General features: G+C 50.8%; 2 protein-coding genes across 3 annotated transcripts in view; both read right to left on the bottom strand.

Moving 5' to 3' along the window:
* Nucleotides 1-10,975, bottom strand: part of EPS8L2 (EPS8 signaling adaptor L2) — a 47,003-nt gene extending 36,028 nt beyond the window's left edge. The window contains exon 1 of the mRNA XM_082284530.1: nt 10,808-10,975. The gene's annotated coding sequence lies outside the window, so the exon portion shown is untranslated. The remainder of the gene's footprint in view (nt 1-10,807) is intronic.
* A 4,265-nt stretch (nt 10,976-15,240) lies between these two features.
* On the bottom strand, nt 15,241-21,048 carry TMEM80 (transmembrane protein 80). Of its 2 annotated transcripts, XM_082282821.1 has the most exons (6): nt 21,001-21,029; nt 18,698-18,714; nt 18,299-18,427; nt 17,402-17,474; nt 17,208-17,300; nt 15,241-16,287 (listed from the first exon to the last, which is right to left on the bottom strand). In XM_082282821.1, exons 3-6 carry the CDS (start codon nt 18,299-18,301, stop codon nt 16,082-16,084), a joined length of 375 nt encoding a protein of 124 aa, XP_082138947.1. In that variant the 5' UTR covers nt 18,302-18,427; nt 18,698-18,714; nt 21,001-21,029; the 3' UTR covers nt 15,241-16,081. The 2 variants fall into 2 exon arrangements, with proteins under 2 accessions (XP_082138947.1, XP_082138946.1); XM_082282820.1 differs by lacking the exon at nt 18,299-18,427 and having other exon boundaries at nt 17,402-17,495; nt 21,001-21,048.
* Between the last annotated feature and the right edge of the window lie 101 nt (nt 21,049-21,149).

The following is a 21,149-nucleotide window of genomic DNA, read 5'->3' on the forward strand; positions in this document are numbered from 1 at the left end:
CAGAGTGGTGTTTGTCATGCTCAGATTTCAAGGAACAAAGCTCAGGGCTGGAAGGTGGTACTGTGTTTATGCAAAGCACCCACAGCAAAACTGCTTCTTTCAGAAGCTTCAAAGCTGCCTGGTCCAACAGGGACCACGCTGATATCCCCTGGGTAGTCCTGGTTTGTCTGGTGGGGATCAGTCATTTCTCACCAGGTGTGGGTGTGCAGGTAGGGGACAGATTGGCTTCGCTGTTTGACCTAATCATTCAAATGTCTTAATTTTCATTAAATGATTGCTGTAACGTGTAAATACACGGCGCCCTCCTCACATCAATCCTGCGCAATCCCTACGAGCCAGCCTCAGCATTCCTGCTTCCTTACCTCTAACAGGACAGCTGTAAAACCTAACAGATGCATTTGGCAGGCAAATTCATTTTCCACAGTAATTCCCAACCTTTAGCCCCAGGTGGAGCATGATACACCTGACCATCCTTGCCTGGCTACTGCCAGCCCAAACTGGGCTGAAATGCATCAAGCAAAGCTGGGGGATGTGGCTGGTCCCTCACCCCCTCGGGAGGAGCAGAGGGAGTCTTGTTTGTCAGTGCACTCCCCTGTGCTGACTTGTTCATGAGCAAGACAGAGCTGCTGAGATCCAAGGGACCTTTCCACCACCTCCTCCTAAAGGAAGGGCATTTTTGGTCACTCCTTGAAATGCTGATTCACTTCCCTGGCAGAAATTCAGGCATGTAGCAGGGCAGTTGGTGTGCCAAGAGCTTTTTCTCCAGCAGAGAAAAGCTGTTATTAGGCTGAGAGCCACTTTGGGGCCACGCTTAGCTTCAGTTTGTCTCCAGCAATGTCAGCTCAAAGTCTCTGGGGTTAGATGAGGATTGGTAAATCTGCACCAAGTAATTGGTCAATCTGAACTAAAAATCCTTCTCTGCCTGTGTAGGAAGGTCACAGCATCCTATCTTTCCTCAAAGAAAGGGAGAGGGCTGCAACCCATCTCCCTCTGCCTATACCAGTGAGGAGCTATTCCACTCTGCTCCTGTTCCAAATTTCTGCCCACAGCAGTAGGGGCTTGGGGCTTGGGAAGCATCAGCAATTTTTATTTCCTGCTGTAAAACTCACCCCAGGCTTTTTGATGGGAGGGTGGGGCAGAAGATTTAAGGCAGGAGATTCATCTCTTTAAAATCCCAGTTGATATTTAAGGTTTTTCCAGCCTTTTTAAGCTAATCATGACAACATTCATTACCATCTCTTCCCATCCTATTTTGTGCTTCCTACTCATATCCTGTCCAGGTATTTTTGGCCATTTCTAACAATTCATTTGAGCTAAAACTTGGCACATGGGAACTCAGCTCTGAGTGTCACTGCAGGAAAACAGCCTGACACCAGTTTAACCAGCTCAGTGGTGGCTCCCAGAGATGTGGCAGGACTCAGGTCAGATTTTGGTCTGACAACATCACTTGAGCTTTTTGAGTAGTAGTCTAATGTAGCTTTTTCCTTCTGTGGTTGGTATTTTCATATATATTATCATGGTAGGTAAAATTTTAAATGGAAAAATGGTGATTTATCCCTTACCAGTCACCTCTGAAAGGCAGAAATGGGGGTTCATCCAAAGGAACTTTTGCTGCCCATCATTGATTCATTTTGCGTGCAAAATGCTGAGATTTCTGGATTTTCACACAATATTCATTGCTGGTACAAAACATGTTCTGCTTCAAAATACTCAACCCAACCAGCTGAAGGATTCTGGGGTCAGAAGACAAGATGTACAGTCACAGGAAATCACTGGGTTGATTTCCAGTGTTTGGGCTTTCAGTGAAGCTGTGGATGAGACCACAGGAGGGTTTTGCAGCCTGAACATCCAGTTACCCAGTGACCAGAACAGTCCCAGGAGAGATCATTCCAAAACCAAAATAAACCCCATTCCCTTTGCCCTTTGTTTTGTATAGAATAGAAGGATGTGTGAGGCTGAGTTTATCAAAATAATTCAAATGGCAGTTTCTAATCTTGCGGTGCAGAAATGTTTTAACAATCTTGCCACAAAAAAAAAATTAATCTCTTGCGAGGGCGAGGAGGAAAAAGCACACAATTGGTCCCTGCAGAGGCTGGGATGGGAGTCTGAGCTGGCCTAGGAGGAGCCAGACTGATTCCAGGGCTGGGAAGGGGAGAGAAGAGTTTCCTGCAGCTCCTTAAAGAGGAAAGGCTTCTTTGGCCACTCCTGTGTGCCCACAGGGTCTTTGGTGCAGAGATTTCCAGTCCCAAAAGGCTAAAGCTGTGCAGGGCACATGAAGAGAGGGTTTCTGCTGTGGGAATCACAGCACTGTGGAACAGGTTTGCCCAGAGTGGTTGTGCCATCTCATTCTTGGAGATTTTCAAGAACAGCAGGAGTGAACTGTGCAGCCTGTTCTGATTTCAGAGCTGACCCTGCTTCAGGTTGGACTGGAGACCTCCTGAGGTCCCTTGTGGCCCAGATAACCTTGCAATCCTGAGAGGAGAGGGGGAAAGGAGCAAGAAAGCCCTTTTATGCCAGGTGGGCAAGGTGTGTGTGGAAGGATCAGGGCTGTTGGCACGCAGTGGGTCCAACACAGGCCACGTGGATGCTTGAGCAGCCAAAGGGGAGCCAGGTGGTGCTTACTGTGACCTGGGGTTTAAAAGCACTGAACTCTCCTTGCTGGTCTGACTGTCATTAGGGTCTGATCCTTAAATGAGCCACAGGTTTATGGGTCCCCTCTGGAGCAGAGAAAATTGTCAGAAGCAGAATTGTGCCTAAACATGCACACTGGAGAACCTGGCATATTCTGGGAAGGTCATTCTGAAGGAAGGGGCAGGCAGCCCTGAGAGCACAGGAATACCTGTGGTTTGGGAAGGATAAAGGGCTGTTCCTGGTGCTCCCCAGCCAGGTGTTCCTGAATCCTGCCCCAGGGGCCTGCTGCTGAGCTCATGGATGCTCAGGGATATCATGAGCTACCCAAATGCTCCTTTAGCTTGAGTTGTTGGGACAGGATTCCTAGAGAAGAACCTGCGTGCCCATCACCCACGTGGCGCTGGATTGGAGCACGGCCTCTCTGAGCAGCATCCTGGCAGCCACAGGCAGCTGGCAAGGGCGGATCGTGTCGGAGGCAGCTCCGGGAAAATACCGGGGACTGCCAAGGATGGTGGCAGCTCAGATCTCCCCCGCAACTTTCTCCTGCTTCACATCGTCCTTCTCACATGACTGTTTGCTCACCAGGTGTTGGCAGGCAGGGAGCAGGAGTGTCTTGAGGCTCGTGCCAAGTGTGAAGCAGATGTTCTGGGACCTGTCTGGTTTAGTTTGCACGTGGCTGTGGCAGGGCTTTGGCTGCCTGGCTGGTTTCAGGCCTCCCTTCCTGGGCTGTGACTAAACCTGTACAACGATTCCTTCCGCTGAGCAGTCACTGAGGCCAGAGCTCCTCTCCTCCCCTCCATCCTCCCCTTGGCTCAGAGGAACCAGGGACAGCTGCCTGGATGTGGGGTGGTCCATTGCCTCTCCCATCACCTGCCCTCAGTTCTGCTTGGTAGCAGGTTGGGGCACACATGGCTGCAGCACTCATGGATACCTGGAGGAGAAGCCAGGAACAGGACAGGAGCACGGGACGCCTCTCTGCAAATTTTCCCAGCCCCCAGCAATGGGAGTGAAGAGCTCCTGGTACCCTTTTCCATCCCTGAATTTCTCCAGCTTTTGGCCAAGCTGTGTAAACCTTAGACATCCTGAATGGCCTGTGGCAAGATGCTCTGTGCTCGGCTCTGCAGGGTGTTCTCAGCCACCTCCTTTTGTTCATGTTGCACTCGCCAGCTGCTGGTTTCATAGGATGCCCCCCAGCTCTGTCAGCAGGAAGCAGCTGTTCCCTCATTCCCTGTCTCTGTGCCATGGGCTGTATCACAGATCTCAAGGAGAGCAGCACCTCAGTGTCCCTCTCCCATGCTGAAGAACACTGGAAGTTTCATGGCTGAAGTCACAGACATAGGGGCTGTTCCTGGTTTGTTTTTAAGCCTGGAGCAGATGCAGCAGTGGCAAGAGGTGCTTCCTTGTCAAGAGATTGCTCAGGCAGCCGATGGCCCAGCCACACCTTGGGTGTTACCTGCTGGTTCTGGCAGAGACCAGCTATGAGCACAGCTCTGGTACATTTGCTCTCAATTTATCCTGTTGAACCTGCTCCTGCCTCGCTCCGTGCAGCAGCTTCTCTGACAGAGGCGCAGCTTTTCTGGCTTTCTTTTAGCTGCTAAAACTTTATCGACTTATTTTCCAAGCAGCAGCAACTCACAGCACACCTGACAATCTTGGAGTTGTCCCTGAGAGCCTTTCATGCCACTTTCACACTCCTGCCCTGCACCTTCTATTGCAAAAAAAAAGGTGGAAAAATCCAACCCAATATTTTCCTTGTGTTTTGACTATGGCTTGAATGCCAGGTTGGAGTGAGCATGTGCCTGGATGCTGGACTAGAGCCTTCCTTCACCAGTTGGGTTCCCTGCTATGGAAACTCTGCAGGGGCAGCTGGAGATTCTCTTCGGGAATCATGGAAACACAGAATAAATAGATAGAATCACAGAATCAGCCCTTTGACTTCAGTGGATCAAACTGTCATTTCCATGGCCCAGATGTACCACTCCCCTCCCACAGTTTGGCAGGGTTTTTGTTCTCCTGAGCTGGAAAAAGAGGTGAATCAGGAATCCACCTGCCTGCATGCCCAGGTCCCAAAGCCATCAGGAGATCAGGCAGAGATGCTGGCGTGCAGATGCCTGGTGGTACAAGACTCCTTCCCCCACCAGCCTGACGGACGGGACTCTCTTCTCGTGGGGAACAGGATCAAGCCTGTTAAAGTCCACGTAACTCCAATGAGAGGATTTGTTTGGGTGCAGTCTGGGATACCATCTCCATCACAGAAATCCTGCCTGTGTCACATATCAAGGGGCAGTCCCTTTTGTGGTCAGTGTACCTGGACTGAGGAGCCAACCCTACTACCTAACCTTACCTCCACACCTGCACAGTCTGCCTAGGTACATGTTATTCCTCTTCCTTTTTCAAGGGCTTTTGAAAGTCCCATATCTCAGCCCAGAAGCAATGCTGGGAGCACCAAGTACCGAAAGCAGGACGAACTGCCTGGCTGGGTGAAAGTCAGAGTTACAGGTTAACTCGCGGGAATGGCCACAAACAAGGCCATTCGCTTCTGCCCCAGAGGAAGACATTAATATCTTCCCAGAGAAAAGAGGTTTTAATTAGTGCTCCCTTCTGCATAGAGCCTGGCACTCCTCCTCTGTCTCCTCAGCTGAACACAGCTATAATTAAGAGGCAGCAGTGTCAGGAATGAGAGTAGGCTCCAGCCTATGATTTGTTAAGGGATATCGTGGGTGCAATTACCTTTCTCTCTTCTCCTCTCCCTGGTGTTTTTATGAAGTGAATTTACTGACGAAATTATTATCTCAGGCTCAGGCAAATGGACACCTCTGTGTTTATCTCAGCACCAACAGCAAAGTCACTCTTTTGCCTCCATACAGTCACCACTGAAAGCCTCAAATGTGACTTATCATAATGTCATAAATGGATTGGTTTGGGTTGGAAAAAGTTCCATTTCCCTGTCATGAACAGGGACCTGCCCTGTCCCTGCTTTCCACTATCCCAGGTTGCTGCAAGCCCCATCCAGCCTGGCCTTCAACACTCCCAAGGATGAGGCAGCCACAGCTTCTCTGGGCAACCTGTGCCAGGGCCTCAGCACCCTCACAGGGAAGAATTTCTTCCCAATATTTAATGTAAAGCCACCCTCCTTCAGCTTAAGGCCATTTCTCCTTGTCCCATCACTCCATGCCCTTGTGAAAAGGGCATGGAGAAGTTTGGAGGACTTGGAGGAGTCTGTGTCCACAGAGTCAGGTTCTGGCTGGCAGCAGCAGTGGGACAAGGAGTGACCCAAGGGAGTCCTGATGGTGGCAGTGAGGAGTGCATGACTGACTAGGACAAGCCACTGGCATTTCCACAGCAGTGAGGTGGGTCAGGTTTGGGATTCATTTTGTATTTGCCAGTGAGGGAACCTGGGGCTGCCCATGATTTTAGGTGTCAGCTCTGGTTCCAGCAGCCAACACCTGTAAGGCGTGAAGAGATTCTCAGCTCCCAGCTGGTTCCCACTTCTGTCCGTCTTGAGAGAGAGGGAAGTTAGGTGTAAACAGTCTGGGGGAGGGTAGTGTTGACTCAGCCTGATTCTAATCGCCATCCCACCAGCAGCACTATTTCACTTTCTGAATCAGCTGTGGTGCCTGAACTTTGCTTTATTGCCATTCGGATGGGCTGCACTTTACCTTTGTAGGATATAAATCTGGACACGTTGAGACTGATAAGACAGAAGAAGAAAAAATGAAAAAGAAAGCAGGAAGGACTAAACTTGAATTTGAATTATGAAAAGCTTCTGGGGGTCAGTGCCCCAACCAGAAACCAAAAATAGGAAAGAATTTTTTGTCCCATTCCAAGGCAGTGCTGAAAGACCCCAGCTCACAAATGTGGAGTGTTCCTGTTCCATCAGCCATGGAAAGATCTGCCTTCACCTGGGGCAAGGCTGGGTTGTAGGATCATGAGCCATGAGGGCTCATTTGTGCCACACCTGCCCATCGTGACAGCCAAGGCTGTTGCAAAATCCTATCCCATCACCCTGAGGGTGCTCAGCTCCTCCATTCCAGCTGAAATTGCTGCTAGAAGCTGTGGTAGTGTCCAGGGAGTGGGAAAGAAGAGGTAAATAGGTGGGCTAATGCCTCTACAGGTGAAACCCCAAGTGTGGACTGGATGGGGGAAATGCGCCCCTGGCTCTGGAGATGAGGATTTCTCGCATTTGAGATGTGTTTGCCCGTCTCAGCAGGACAAGGAGAGCCTTCGTGGGAGATGCTGGTGAGAGGGGTTGATTTGGGCCCTGCTCTGAAGGCAGGGATGGATGTAAGGGCACAGAGCATCCCAAACAGGGTCTAGCTCCGTGCCAGATGGGCTGGAGCAGCCCAGCCCCTGCCATCAGCCTCTTGCCTTGTGAGGGTCCCCTGATCCCACTGTGCCTGCAGGAACAGGCACCTCCAGGCCTTGCTTGGTGCTTTCAACCAAATCAGGGCCCCAGCAGCTTGTCTGGGCACTTCAGTCCCGGTCCCAGGGCAGCTGAGCAGACAGAGACTGTGACTCCTCACTTCTTCCCGGGGGTTGGAAGCTTTTGTTCTGTTCCTCAGCAGATGCTCAGTGGAAGTAAGCACGTTGCAGTAATGCCCTTGGGAGCACTCGGATAATGGGAACAAGGGCTGGGCTCTCCTGGGGAATTGCAGTTCAGGTGAATGGGAAATATCTCCAAACCGGTCCAGCTCAGCTACACACCCTTCCCTCCCTTCTTAATTGCAATTCTTCCTAATTTATCTGGATTACCAGGAAGTAAAATGCCAGGACTCTTTTGGTTACCCCCCTGGCATCGTGCATTTCAATTTTGGAGGCGGTACTGTCGCCAGCCCAGGAGAAAGGAAAACTCTCGCTGCCTTGGGAAAAGACAAACCATCACCTGTGTGCAGAGGCGGCCATGTCCATGTGGAAGCAGCTCTCCCTGGATCCCCTTCCTTTCCCTCTTGACACCTAAATATTTTAGGGATGGGTGACAGCATTTTTTTCCCTGAGCTTGACCTTTCAAACCCACTGCAAGCAGACAGAGATACTGTTCACAGCCTCCCCACTCTATGAAAATCCTTCTGCTCTACTCCATTCCTGACTGTGGTCTTGTCAGCAGGTGGGGATCCAGAGCCAAACTGTGCTCTCAGGCCTCCTGGGCCTCTTTGGATCTTGTCTCCTGCGTCTCTCAGGTGTTGTACGGTGCCTGGCACAATTTCTGATGGTGCAAGGACTCTCCTACAATGCGAGTGGATGAGCAGAGAGGGTTTCTGGAGTACCACCCTTCCCCTCCCTTGGAGTGGGAAACATGAATACCTCCTGGACAGGCAGATGGGTATTTTTCTGGGCACTTTCTGAGCCTTGGCCAAACAGGTGGTTCAGCAGGCCGTGCTGGCAGAGCCAAGTGCTGCTGGATCTGCCGGTGCTCTACGGGAGCTGCCATGCCAGGCAGATACTGAGCTGCTGGTAAAGCTCTAGCGCAGTGCAGGAGATCATCCCTGTCGCTCCAGGAAGTCTGTGGACTTTACTTGGCACTTCTGCTTGGGGGTCACCAGGCTAGGCTCAAGTATTTTCCAAGGATGATTGTTTTATTGCCAATGACACCAAACTCGCAGGCTAAAGGCCGTGCATTCCTGTCCGCCCCGGAGGGAAGGGCAGCACTGCTGACTGCATTTGTGGAAAGGAGTCATGAGCCCTGACCAGCCCCATGCAAGGACAAAAACATAAAGTCTTCTTCAAAACCACAAACCTGCCCTGACCCAGCACTTCAGGGAGACCATGGCATGGAAGGGAGAAAGCCAAGAGTATGACGGAGAGTCAGCACCCCCGGATGCAGCCCTCTGGGAATAATACTCCAAGAGTTCCCCACGCACTCAGGATTTATTTCATATGGATGTTTCTCAAGCCCACGCAAGCCAACGCATTTGTTCTCCCTGTTTCACTCCTTTCTTTTTTGCTACAAGGGCTGAAACCTCCCAAGTCCTACAGCACATTAGTGTCTCTTCTGAATCTTTCTGTTCCAGAATGATCCTGTGAGCCTATGAAAAGCATTTTGTTTTCCAGCACATTCCAAGCCATCTCATCCAGGGGCAGATGCCAACAAACCTCTGGCAGGTTTGGACCTGCAGCCATGCCCCAGCAGGGTCTCCTCTCAGGACTTACAGCCCGGTTGAATGACCAGAGTGGAGCAAGCAGGCCAGGGTTCCTCCTGTGCGACCCCTCCCTGTCTCTTCGTGCCCTTGGATGAATCCAGGCAGGCAGCCATGACAATTTGTCATAGCCTGGCAAAATGGTGGCTACTGTGACATTACCATAGACAGCATCTGCTCTGCAATGTCCCTCACGGAATCATCATGGTTGGAAGAGACCTTCGAGATCATGTAGTCCTACCCTCGACACCATCCATGGGAGTTGGGCAGATGGAGCCCTAGGATCTGCAGGGCTATTTCAGGCTCAGGGCTGGGCTTTGTCACTCCGACTGATGGCGAGTGGTTTGCAGTCAGCAAAGGTGGGCACTGAAGGCGCATTCTGTCTGTCCCTGCGATACCTATCCTGTGGCTCAGAAGACATTTCCTGCTGGTGCTGAGCAGCATCCAGGCTGCCCACCTCTGTCATGGTGCCTGTGCCCATCCTGACATCAGGGGTGATGGCAGAGGGGCAGAAAGCCAAGCACTCAAAGCTTGTCTTGGCAAACTGCTCCCAGTGGTGTGCGCACGTCACAGCCGTTCTCCAGCGTCACTCACAGCTGTTCCCTTCCCAGGACTTCACCAACAGCCAGTTCAACAATGCTGGTGCTAAACTTTTCCTCAGGTGCCTAAAACCACTCCCCGTTCCTCTAAGCTCTATGATTATATGACAAACCCACCCTGCCCTGCTGAGTACAGTGGAGTAGATCCTGCTCTAGACCACCTGGAGGGCGGGATACAGCTGGAAGAGCACCAGTTCCTTGGCCAGCCTTCCCAAGGCTTCAGCTATGGAAACCACCAGCAGGAGCAACGCAGGCCTGACCACAGTGGAACTGAGCTTAGTGTTGTCCCAAACACCAGTTCAAGCTTTTGTTTTAAACAGGGCCAACCAACGACCTCTCACAGACACCTTCCCACAGTGAATCCCAAGTCCCTCTTCCCAGTCCTGTTTTAAAGGGCTCCTTGATTCAGCACTGCTGCCTGCCCTTTCTGTCTGTGAAGGACAGAATCAACTGAAAACTCAGATCACAGAGCAAAATAGAGCAAGGAATGTGCTGCTGCCTGCGGCATCCGCAGGTGAAACCCTGTGTGGGTCCCTGCTGTATCAGCTGGGGGCTGAGCCTCTGGCTGTCACTTCTTTTCCTCAGACAAAGTCCTTTTTAGGGGCACATCCCAGCCAAGCTCTGGTACTCCTGGATGAGCAGCTACTGATGGATCTGATCCGTGCTTTTGGAGCAGCCCAGCAACACAAGTGTTAACTCCCTGTTGCCCTAATTACAGCGGGGCAGTCACCGGATTTTACTACTGTGCTGTGTCACAGTTATTTCCAGTATTTGAAAATAATGTTGGTCACATCATTTGTCCCTGAGCCTTGTCCTCGGTGGAGTTTGCACCAGCATTTTCCAGGAAAATAAGAGAAAGGGGACAGGAATGCTGTGACTCGTAAACGTGGATGAAAGCTCATCAGGAGGCAGAGCTGTCACGAGAGGGAACAGGGCAGCTCCGAGCTTCCCTCCGTGCTGAAATCGGGTGGTGAATCCTGCCAGGATCAGGGGTAGGGAGATCTCACCCACCAAAAGCAGCAGGTCCTTGAGGGGCCCGGCGGAGAACGGCCAGAAGTTCTACACATGTCCCCAAAAGAGGAAACCCCGAGGTTTGCAAACAAACAGCTGCTCAAAGCTACGTCTCCAGACTTCATTACGAAGAGAAAAAAAGCCTCGTTCTGTGCCAAATGGACATTTTGCTGCCAAGAAAGTGCCACCTACTGGATCTCACCTGGTGGGGAATCACCAGGACGGGAAACAAACTCAGAAAACACAATGCTAGGAAAAGTACGTTTTTTCATCTTTTTAAACTAAAACAACAGAAAACTACACTGATATTTCTCCCAGCCACAGCCCCTCTCCAGCCGTGCTCCCTCCACAGCAGAATCAGACAGACTTTTGAAGTGGATAAAAGCTGGGGAGGGGGGTGTCAAGTTTTAGGGCTTGCAAAGAAGGACTCACCGGTGCTGAGAAGCCGCTCTCGTCTCCCGCAGTTCGCTCAGCTCCCGTGAGTTCTCACCCAGTTTTCCGTGCCCTCCTACTTAAATCCTGCTGCCGTTCTCCAGCAGCCAAGCTCCCTGTCCTCCCTGCACAGGCTGTGAGCCCGGTGCCCCGAACGCTGAAGGAGAGTGGGAGGCAGAGCCCACCCGGCAGCCCGGCCTGGGGTCCCCGTGCTGTGGTTCCCCTCTGCCCTTTCCTCCTGGTGCCGCTCGCCCCGAGTGTCTGAGAGCAGGTGACAGAGGTTTCTTGGCAGAGGAGAGAGGAGGGGAGGGATGTGGAGGCAGCGAGAGGTGGAGCTGGGACCCGGAGCAACAGGTTACTGTATAACCAGGAGCCGGTGGCCCCGGGGGCGCCGGGGGCTGCTGCACCCTTCGCCCACTCCCTGGGCAAGGCGACCAAGAGCCCAGGAGGGACGTGTTAAACTTCGGGTTTCCTGCTCCCGAGAACATTTTGTACCCAATGAGAAAGTTGAAGGTGGCGAGGGGAAGTGAAGGAGTGCTTGGAGCTCAGTTTTCCATCGCCGGTGAGAGAGGGGACGTGCTGCCCGACCGCCTCATAGGGGGAACAAGGCACCTTTTGTGCAGCACAGGGCTCTCCTCCGCGCTGGCTCGCGGGTTGTTTTCCTCCAGCATCGCTCCTGCCTGCTCTCTGTCCCGACGTCTGCAGCAAGGAAAGGTGTTGGGAGATGGAGGGAGAAGGCAAAGCGTCCTCTCTCTCATATTCCCCAAAGCAATTGGGGTGCAGAGCAGAGTCCCCTTTGGGGTACCCCCTCTGTTGCACTGTGTTCCTTGGGGTTACGTGGCCATAAAGCCCCTCATTTTGTCCCAGCTCTTCCATGAAAGGTTTAGATGGGATACTGGGAACAAAGCCTTCCCTGTGAGGGTGCTGAGGCTCTGGCACAGGTTGCCCAGAGAAGCTGTGGCTGCCCCTGGATCCCTGGAATTGTTCAAGGCCAGTTTAGACAGAGCTTAGAACAACTTGGGCTAGTGGAAGGTGTCCCCGGCAGGGAAAATATCAGCTGGGTCATACAGACGTGTCGATGGCAGGGTGGGATCCTTCTGGTTAGCCATTCCTCTCCCAAAACAGAGGCTTTAAAGAGTGTTTTATTGAAGTGCAAGTGCCTGCAGGCCTCCCTACCATGCCCACGCTCCGCGTTGAATCCCCGCCGTGTACATGTGAAGTGAGACCCCGTGTCACTGGCCCTGGGAGGAAACAGCTGTAACTGTGACACTAGGGAAAGAAACAAGGAAAAGCTTCCCCCTCAGGACAGAGGTCTGCGAGAAGCCCAAATTCCTTAGCTCGACATATGCTGAGTTCCCCGCTGCTGTGGGTTTCTTTGAGGGGCTTGTGCCCAGCGCAGGGGCTGGCGCAGGTCCAGGCGCCGCACGGAGGAGCCGCCCCGGTGAGTTCCTGTGGGAGGAATGCGGCCGGGTGAGCCGGGAGAGCAGCTCCCTGCCTGACAGTCGGGATGTCGGCAGCTCGGGTTTGACAGGAACACGACCTCTCCTGCAGCGGGAGAACACGAACCGATACTCGGTGTGACATTCCCGCCCAGTGCCCCGTCATCCTCCTCGCCGGGTTCCCATGGGATACATTGTGAAAACACGGCCAGCCCTAGGAAAAGCGGGATTTAGGGAATGCCTGCCGTACCAGGCAGGAGAAGGGATATCAGTCCAAAACAAGGGAAATGCAGTGGGAATGTCAGCTGTGCTGGAGCCTGGTGAGCCTCAGCAGCTGGAAGGTTTTGTGCAGGAGATCCCTACTCCCTGAAATGCATCACTGGGGTATTTCAGGAGGACTGCTGGACTGGACTGACTTTCCTGGGATGCAAACGGGGAGTTGTCAGGATGGTGTTCTAAGGCACTGCTTCCTATCCAGCTCCACATTCACAATGAAGACAGGGCTACTGTGAGCTGCTGTGCCCCACAGCAAATCTCTTAACTGCTCTGCAGAGGCAGCAACTTTTCCTCTGGGCAGGGAAGAAAACCACAGCAGAGCTTATTACACCTTCCCTGCTGTCCCACCTGACAGCTGGTGCCGGCGGGGGTGGGCCAGAGGCAACTGTAGAATCATGGAATGGTTTGGCATGAGTGAATCATCCTGTGGCATGGTGGCGGTTCCTGGCGTGGCTCCCACGTGTGGAACCAACTGAGTGCATGTCCTTGGCCTCCCTCCTTCACCACAGCACCAGGCCACTCCAGAGGGACTTCATAAAGTCATGGACCCATAACACCCTATCTCCCAGTATCTCCAATTTGGAAATCACAGGAGGCTGACTTGCCTCTCAGGATCAGCCTTTTAAATCAGCTTGGCGGCAGACACCCCTGTGATGGCTCAAGAACAAAGACTTGTTAAGTAAACACCACCCAAACCCAGCTCCTCAAAATATGTGTTCCTCTAAATTTTTAATGCTGTTTGCATCCAACTTGCTTGTCCTGTTTCAGAAGGGCTGGGCCTCGTAATTAAAAGCTCCAGCGATTTTATGTCTGGCAAATGTCATCAATGGCTTCACTATGTGTGCCCTGCTTCTCCAAGCAGTGGGAACGGTTTGGAAAGGAGCTCCTGGTTAGGGGAACTCTCTGAAGCTGATTCACTTTGGGTCTTTGTACCAGCTCCGCATAGAGAGATGCCACCATGGCATCAGGGACACCAACACAGTGACAATTCCCATTGAAAATCTGGAAGTACTTGGGAGGAAGGAGCTGTTTGAAGCTTCCAGGCTTCATCCTTCATCACGAAGCACAGGGCTGTCAGCAGCAGCAGTATCCCACAAAAGAGTTCATGGACAATTTTATCTGAAATTGGAAAACTGAAACCAGAGCTGTCCTGCTCTTGGGAAGATGCAAGTCTAGGTTGGTGCCAGCTGACCCCAGCAGGCATCAACAGCCAGCCAGGGCTCTGAGCAGTTGGAGCCATCAGGCCCTGCTCTGAAACAAGCCCAAAAAGTCATGTGTGTTATCCTATGTGCTCATGGCTCACTATCAGCAAGTATTGGCACTCTCTGCTGATCCTTGTTTTTCACCTGGGTGATGAGGAGGGAGCAAAGGGTTCACCATGTTTTATAATACATATTTTGTATTTATTTTGTTTGTGCTGATCACCCCAAGAAGGTGAAGCACAGGGGCTGTGAATCAACATTAACCTATGTTACCCTGTTTACCATTTCACTTGCATTCAGGTAAATATCCCACTTTGCAATATTCCCTTTAAAGCCTGTCAGTTGTTCTGTGGGCAGACCTTTGTGTAAGGCATATGCAAACACCAGGAAAAGTTTGTGCTTTTTTTTGTGCCCATCCAGGAAGTTTTGCTTGTGTGCTTTGATCGTTAACGGGGCAGGGACAGCTCGGTATGTTGGTCACTCCTCAGAACAAGCATGTGATGGCACATTCCATCATGCCAAACAAATCTGGGAGGACAAATAGGTGGGGGCTCCATTCAGGCAGATTAAGCACAGGAACATTTGGTCGTTCAGTTTCCTGGGTGCTCCTTAGCCCCAGTTCTGCTGCTGTGACATTTCCATGGGAACAGCAAAGGGCCGGCTGTGCCCTGGCTTAGCAGGACCTGTCCAAGGGGATTTGTGCCAGTGGGTACTTTGATTATGACTGTCAGGTGGTGAAATGTAGACAGAACTTGCTGTTACCTGGCCTGGGAGTAGAAAGATTGGGGTGCAAGGGACTTTAAAGCTCATCTCCTTCCATCCCCTGCCAAGGGCAGGGATACCTTCCACTAGACCAGGCTGCTGCAAGCCATGTCCAACCTGACCTTGGACACTTCCAGGGATGGGGCAGCCACAGCTTCTCTGGGGAACCTGTGCCAGGGCCTCAGCACCCTCTGAGTCACAAATTATCTCATAATATCTCATCCAAACCTATCTTCCTTTGGCTTGATGCCATTCCCCCTCATCCTGTCACTACATGCCCTTGTGAAAGGTCCCTCTCCAGCCTTCTTGTAAGCCCCCTTTAGGTACTGGAATCCTTAAGGTTGGAAAAGCCCTCCATGATGATCAAGTCCAACCACTGAATGACTGAGGGATGAAACTGGGCCCTTCCACAGAACTTGTGTCTTTTGTCCCCCACCAGAAAGCAAAGAGCAGCATGACTGAGGTGCCACAGGCCTGCACCCCACTATTTTCAGCCCCTGGCGAGTCCAAATTAGCTCAGACCTTCTCAGGGCAGGAGAAGGGGCTACACACAACAGCAGGATCAGGATCAGGCTGAGAAGAGGCTTTCACACACATCCAGGCTTGCCCAAGTTTTCCTTTGGGTGACTTAGCTGGAGCCCAAGATCTGAACAAGATGCTCTGCACTTCAAACACTCCTTAGATCTAAACCATTATTTATTTGAATGAATAAATAAATACAAAAATAGGAAATTCTGAATACAAAATTGGCTTCTTCAAAAACTGAGAAACTCCCAAAGCTTTCCATTAACATATATTTTTGATACAGTAAAAAACTCTGCACTTGCACCAGTTAGAAGGTAAAAGACAGGCTTGAATGTAGTAATTTTTGCAGAATAGCAGAAATAAGCACATTTAACACCAAACAGAAATAAACCTGCCAACATGCTGTTGGACTTTTAAACAGGACAGAAGGGAAAATGAATGGTGAATGGTTTTGTTAATTTAAAAGCCATCCTGTTTAACCAAACATCCCCTCACGCAGTGTGTCAGTAAGAATTGGCTGCCAAACCTTGTGGCTTGGCTCTCCAGGTATGCACAAAACCCAGTTCCACTCTCCCCCACTGGGATACATCAGGTTCTGCCCTACTCAAGTCAGGGAAATTACCACTGAGGTCTAGAAACACAAATGAGAGCAGGAGAGCAGCTGTGCCCTCAAACATGGACGTGTGCGTGGCAAGGCACAAGTGAGCCCTGGCCTGATTCATTTCTGTGTCACTTGGGCTGCATGTTGCTGCTGTGCCATGAAAACTCCCACCATGCCAGTAGCACTGGCTCCTACCCTGTGTTAGGAGTGGGTAATTAGTACTGATCCCTGGTGAATGCCAGAGCATGATGGGTTTTGCTGATTTATCCCTTGCCTTTGTCCATAAATAAGCCAACGGTGGGACAGCGTCACACATCTGCTGGGCAGGACGCCTCTGTCCCCAAAACTTCTAATTTAAACAGAGAGAAGCTTTACAGGGTTTTTATATACAAAGGAATTCAATAGTGGAAGTGAAGCCCCACTCTTTCAGAGAAGGAATGTGTGGCAGGTTTGTGGGAAGGGGCCAGGCTCAGCTGACAAAGGCAGCGATGGCCATGACCTTGAGCCCCGACTCGAGCCCGTAGGCCGAGAGCAGCACCGCGTTGAGGAGCACGTCTGCCCACAGCACGTAGGTCTGCCACAGCAGCAGGTACACGCACAGCACCACGCTGCCCACCGTGAGCCCCAGGCTCAGCCCCAGCGGGGCCTCTGCTTCTGTCAGGTTACCCTTGAAACCTGCAAGGAAACAGAAACCAGAGGTCCGATTTGTTCTGACAAGAGCTCAAGCTGTAACTCGAGAAGATTTCTGCTCAAAAAAGGCCCTGGACCTTGCTCTTACCGAGTCCTAAAAAAGCTCAAAATACATTGAAGTACCAGCCTAAATCAAGGCTCTGCAAACCCAACACCAAAGACAATCCATTTCGAAACAGGAAAATGAACCAAGGTTAATCTAAATAAGAGAGCCACCAGCTCATCAGTTGATAGTCACAGCCAGGGCACCTCTTCTTACCACAGAGAATCACTTCTGAAGCTGCACCGTTCTGAGCACTCATCTTCAACCTCCCTGAGCCCCCCAGCCCCGCACTCACACATGGTGACCTCGGTGCACTCCAGGAGTCCAATCCTCATTTTCAAGTCTTATTCCCTGCTAATCTATTCCCGTTTCAAATGACTGTCATTGTGGAGAAGCTGTCCTTCTCTCTTCCTTGCAGCTTATTTCCAAGCTCAGCTCAGTAGATTTTGGTGTTTAACTACATTAGAGTTGAAACCCGCTTCTTTATTCATGGAGCGGGCTCCAAGCAAATACGCAGAGAGCTTTAAGGCAGCAGAACAAATCCACCCCTAAAGACACTCTGATTGATTCAAGAGCCTCATCGTGCATAGATGTCTTGGGAATATTGAGCAGATTTGGATGGTGATTTGGGTTTTTTAAAAATTGGACTTGAAGAAGTTTTAGCATGTTCTGGACAGGGTCAGGAGGCCCTTCATGCCCTTCCATCTTAGTGACAGGAAGGTGTTCTTGGTGCTTGCAGGTGTCCTCAGGAGTGAAAGGAAAGGTGTAGGGGTCTCCAAATATCTGCTCAACTAACAGACTCCATTTCCAAATGATTCATGTTTACAGATTACATTCCAGGTGCACTGATAACATTACCTACCCAAGTACAATCGAAGCACTTCCAGAATGGCCAAAAGGAAAAGCACAGCAAGATCAGGAGCCAAAAAATCATCTGGATAACTGAAAACTTGACCTGGAGAATAAACCAGAGTAAATAAAGCAGGAAAACACAGCAGGACAAAGCCCAGCTGTGCATCAGCACGGCCTGCTCTGCGGAAAATACGTGCGACTTACTTTTGTAAATGATCATTGCAAGAGTTGCCAGGAAATAGAAGATGTAATAAATCCCATTTACATAAAGCAGGATCTGTAAGGGAAGTGATGACAGCTGAGAACTGTTGTTAAGGATTTCTCATAGTGATGAGGTGGGATCTATTCCATAAAATTACCATTTCCCAGTAACCCCAAAATATACTGCACTCTCTCTCTCCATACTGAATGGTTCAGCTATGCCTGGCCTATGGGGAGGGTTCAGGAAGGAACTTGAGGCTGCAAACACCACAGGCTGGGATAAAAGCTTGCTGTTTCAGGCTTGGCTTTAGTTCCTTTTTAAAGGAATTTTATTTGGTCTGTAGTGGGGCATCCATTAGCCTGAGGAAGTGGGGGGGATGCATATGTACATTGCCCCAGACTACTTCTACTGACCTCTTAGTCAGCCTTAAGGAAGTTGACAGAGAGTTGGCAAACTCCATCAACCTTGTGTTTGGAGGTGGCTCTGTGCAGCAGCCAGGCCTTGTTTGTCCCTACAGCATGGAAAAGCTGTCCTCCATACCTGTCTGAGCTCAGCTTTGAGATGCAAATTCCTAAGAAACAGCCTTAATTCACTCCCCTCTTTCCCCCAGCCCGTTTCAAATCCTACAAATATCTCCAAGCAGGGATTTCAGCCCAGGCATCTTTTACAAGAACTGCCCATCCCGTTTCTAAACCCACCCACGCACCATGGATGGATTCCAGTTCCCAGAGCAGCTCATTTTATTAACACAGAACCAGGTTTTGGGGTTCTTCCAGTTGAAGGAAGGTGGAGCAAAAAATTACTAGATAGGTTCTAAGCATGGAAATCTCCAGAGCCAAGGGTGTCTCCTCCTAGGAAGTTACTTGGATCTTGGCAGAAGTAAAGGTGGGGTGACTTACCATAAGAGAGGAGGAAGTTACTACTGAGAGCTGCTTTTACTACCTCTTGTCAGCTGTGTCAGCTGTCTGTGAGCTGTGATGGAGGGGGTGTGTCCAGCAGTCCATATATGCAGTTTTTAGCCTCCTTTCCTAAGAAAATGAGTTAAGTCATGACTGCAGGGGGGCTAAAGGGGTTTCTGCAGGAGCAGGAGCCCATCAGGGCCAAATCCCAGCTAAACCTGCACAAAACATCTTCCCTTGGAAGCAATGGGGTTGTGCTTCCTGTGGATGATGCTGATGGAAAACTCAGGAGCACAGCCCCAGCACTGTGCAGAGCTACTGGGGAGAAGACAGGAATCCACTTGAGGCAGTCTTCTTGAGGATTCCCGCACGCAGGGAGCAGTGGTACAGAAAGGATACAATCTCTGATGTTCTTCCTTTGCATGGAGAAGGAGAAAATAAAGAGAAGAAATAAGTCTAAATCCTGAAACATTCTAACAATGGTATCTAAATGCTGGGAGGAATCTCTTTTTTCACCTTCCAGGAACATTTATTGTTTTCCAGATAGTGGAGCTCAGGTTCCAAAAATAACCTTTTCACCTAGATGAAGCCTAAAACAATTTGGGGGAAATCCCTACTGGGAAAAGCCACTTTCAGTGAAGAACTTTAGGCTCTTTCAAAGCTTGAAGGAGTGCACAGGCATTATCCAGAACTTGTTCATCCTGTCCTTTCCCAGCACATGACACTTCATCCCCTCTAACTATGCAGGAAGGAGGTGAACATGGGAACCAGAAGGGACCATTTGCTTGTAAATTGTGAGAAAGTTTGTGGAGAACACAGAGCTCCAGGGTTCCTCTAAATACCATCCCTCCAAATGTCATCTGTCCAAACCAGTTCCCTTCACAAAGTCATTCCACGTCCAACCTCAGTGTGTTCTGACTGCCCACAAAAATCAAACCAAGTATTTCCAATGACCCAACCAACACATTTCACTTTCTTATTATTTTCTGAAAAAATCACATAAAATTGCCATGCAACATGACAGCACCGATCTACTGGAGCACCTCTTGAGTTCCTCATTAATATTCTCAGCCTCTCTGAGACACACGAGGAATTGCACAGTTGGGATTTCTGTTCCAGGGAGAGTAAAACCTGTGAAAGGCCATTTCATGTGTCTGCTCAGGGACAGCTCATCATTGTCACGCCGCCATCCTCATCCCCGGATTCCTGAAGTCAATGTCCTCTTCACCTCAGATTTTTATGCACTTAGGCCCAAATTAATTCCCCCTAACTCCAGGCAGCTAATTAAGGTGTCCAGTTTGGGAACACAGTGGAAACAGGCACATGATTTTAGGTGATTAACGTGTCCATGACCTGAAATGTCTCCTGGACCTGATCCTCTCCTCTCAGCTCTCTGTACTGGGACTGGGGGCTCCAAAACTCATCCTGTTACTTAGGAGTGACACAACAGGGGAGAATGGCTCTGATAATGGAAGAAATTCTTCCCTGTGAGGGTGGGCAGGCCCTGGCACAGGATGCCCAGAGCAGCTGTGGCTTCCCCTGGATCCCTGGCAGTGCCCAAGGCCAGGCTGGACAGAGCTTGGAGCAGCCTGGGACAGTGGAAGGTGTCCCTGGCCCTGGTAGGGGGTGGCACTGGATGAGCTTCAAGGTCTCTTCCAACCCAAACCATTCCAGGATTCCACGTTCATTCAATATCCAAAAGTGCAGCTACACCACTGATGCTGAATTGTATGATGGTTGGAGTCATACAATTCCCATAGGCAACTCTGAGTGAATTCCCTCAGGGCAGTTCCCCAGCTTTGTATCTGAACTCTCCTTAATCCTTTCCCAGGAGAGGGCAGTGAGCCTCCTGCAGCCGCTCCAGGCTGGGATGGCAGCCACTGTTCCTGAGGATGTGCTGCCTCCCCCAGAGCGACCGGGACATTCAGGGATAAACCCTGAAACCCCACAGCACACCCGGGAGAGGCACTCTGGAGTCAAGAGGGATTATTAAACCACCTGAGTATATCATTTCAGTGCTTCACCCAACAAAATCTTACGTATTATGGTTATTTATCCAGGCTGGTGCTGATTTTAGAGTGAGTGACATTGATAATGGGGATTTGAGGTGGAGCATGGCCCATTTTCTAACAAAATGGCTTCATTTTTAACATAAAACTGTATTAAAGGCAGCAGCTGTGGTGAACACCACCCAGAGCACCTCACTGCACAGACTTGGGATTACAATTTTTTTTTTTACGAATTCGGCAAAAATTTTCTAAACCACCCTTATCTACTCAGGGCAGAAATTTACATTTTTGGGAAAAAACTTTGACCTCTGTGAAAGATTTGGAAATTAATGATTTTGACCACACTAAGGATGAATTTTTTTCCCCTCTGGATCCCAGCAGTTCCTAATTTGAAGCAAAAATGTGGATTTTTATGCGGCGTCTCTCGGCCTCAGGAAAGCGTCCTTCCCGGGGTCAAGGTGCCTCCTCAGCCCGCACATGCGCCAAGGCTCTGCTCACGCGCCACCGGGATCTGCCTCAGCGTGTCGGGGCTGTCGCGATATGCCACCGGGGCTGGGCTCGACCTCGGCCCCGCCTCGCTCTAGTCATGTCCCCTGCAAGAGGTCACCTCTAGCACGGTGGGAGATAGCCCTCCCCGGTGCCCCGGAAAGGGCTGTCGTGCCGCTGTCGCGCCGCTATCGCGACACCGCTCACCTCGGCTCGGCACCGCCATCTTGGCACCCCGCCCCGCCCGCCGGTCCTCCGCCGTCCCGGCAGCCCGCGCGCGGCCGCTCGCCCCGCCCAACCCGCCTTCGGGCGCGATCGGAGCGTTCGGCCCGGTTCGGTCTCTTTCGGGCGGATTC

Source organism: Coloeus monedula (genome assembly GCF_965178545.1).
Source record: "Coloeus monedula genome assembly, chromosome: 6".
NCBI lineage: Eukaryota > Metazoa > Chordata > Aves > Passeriformes > Corvidae > Coloeus > Coloeus monedula.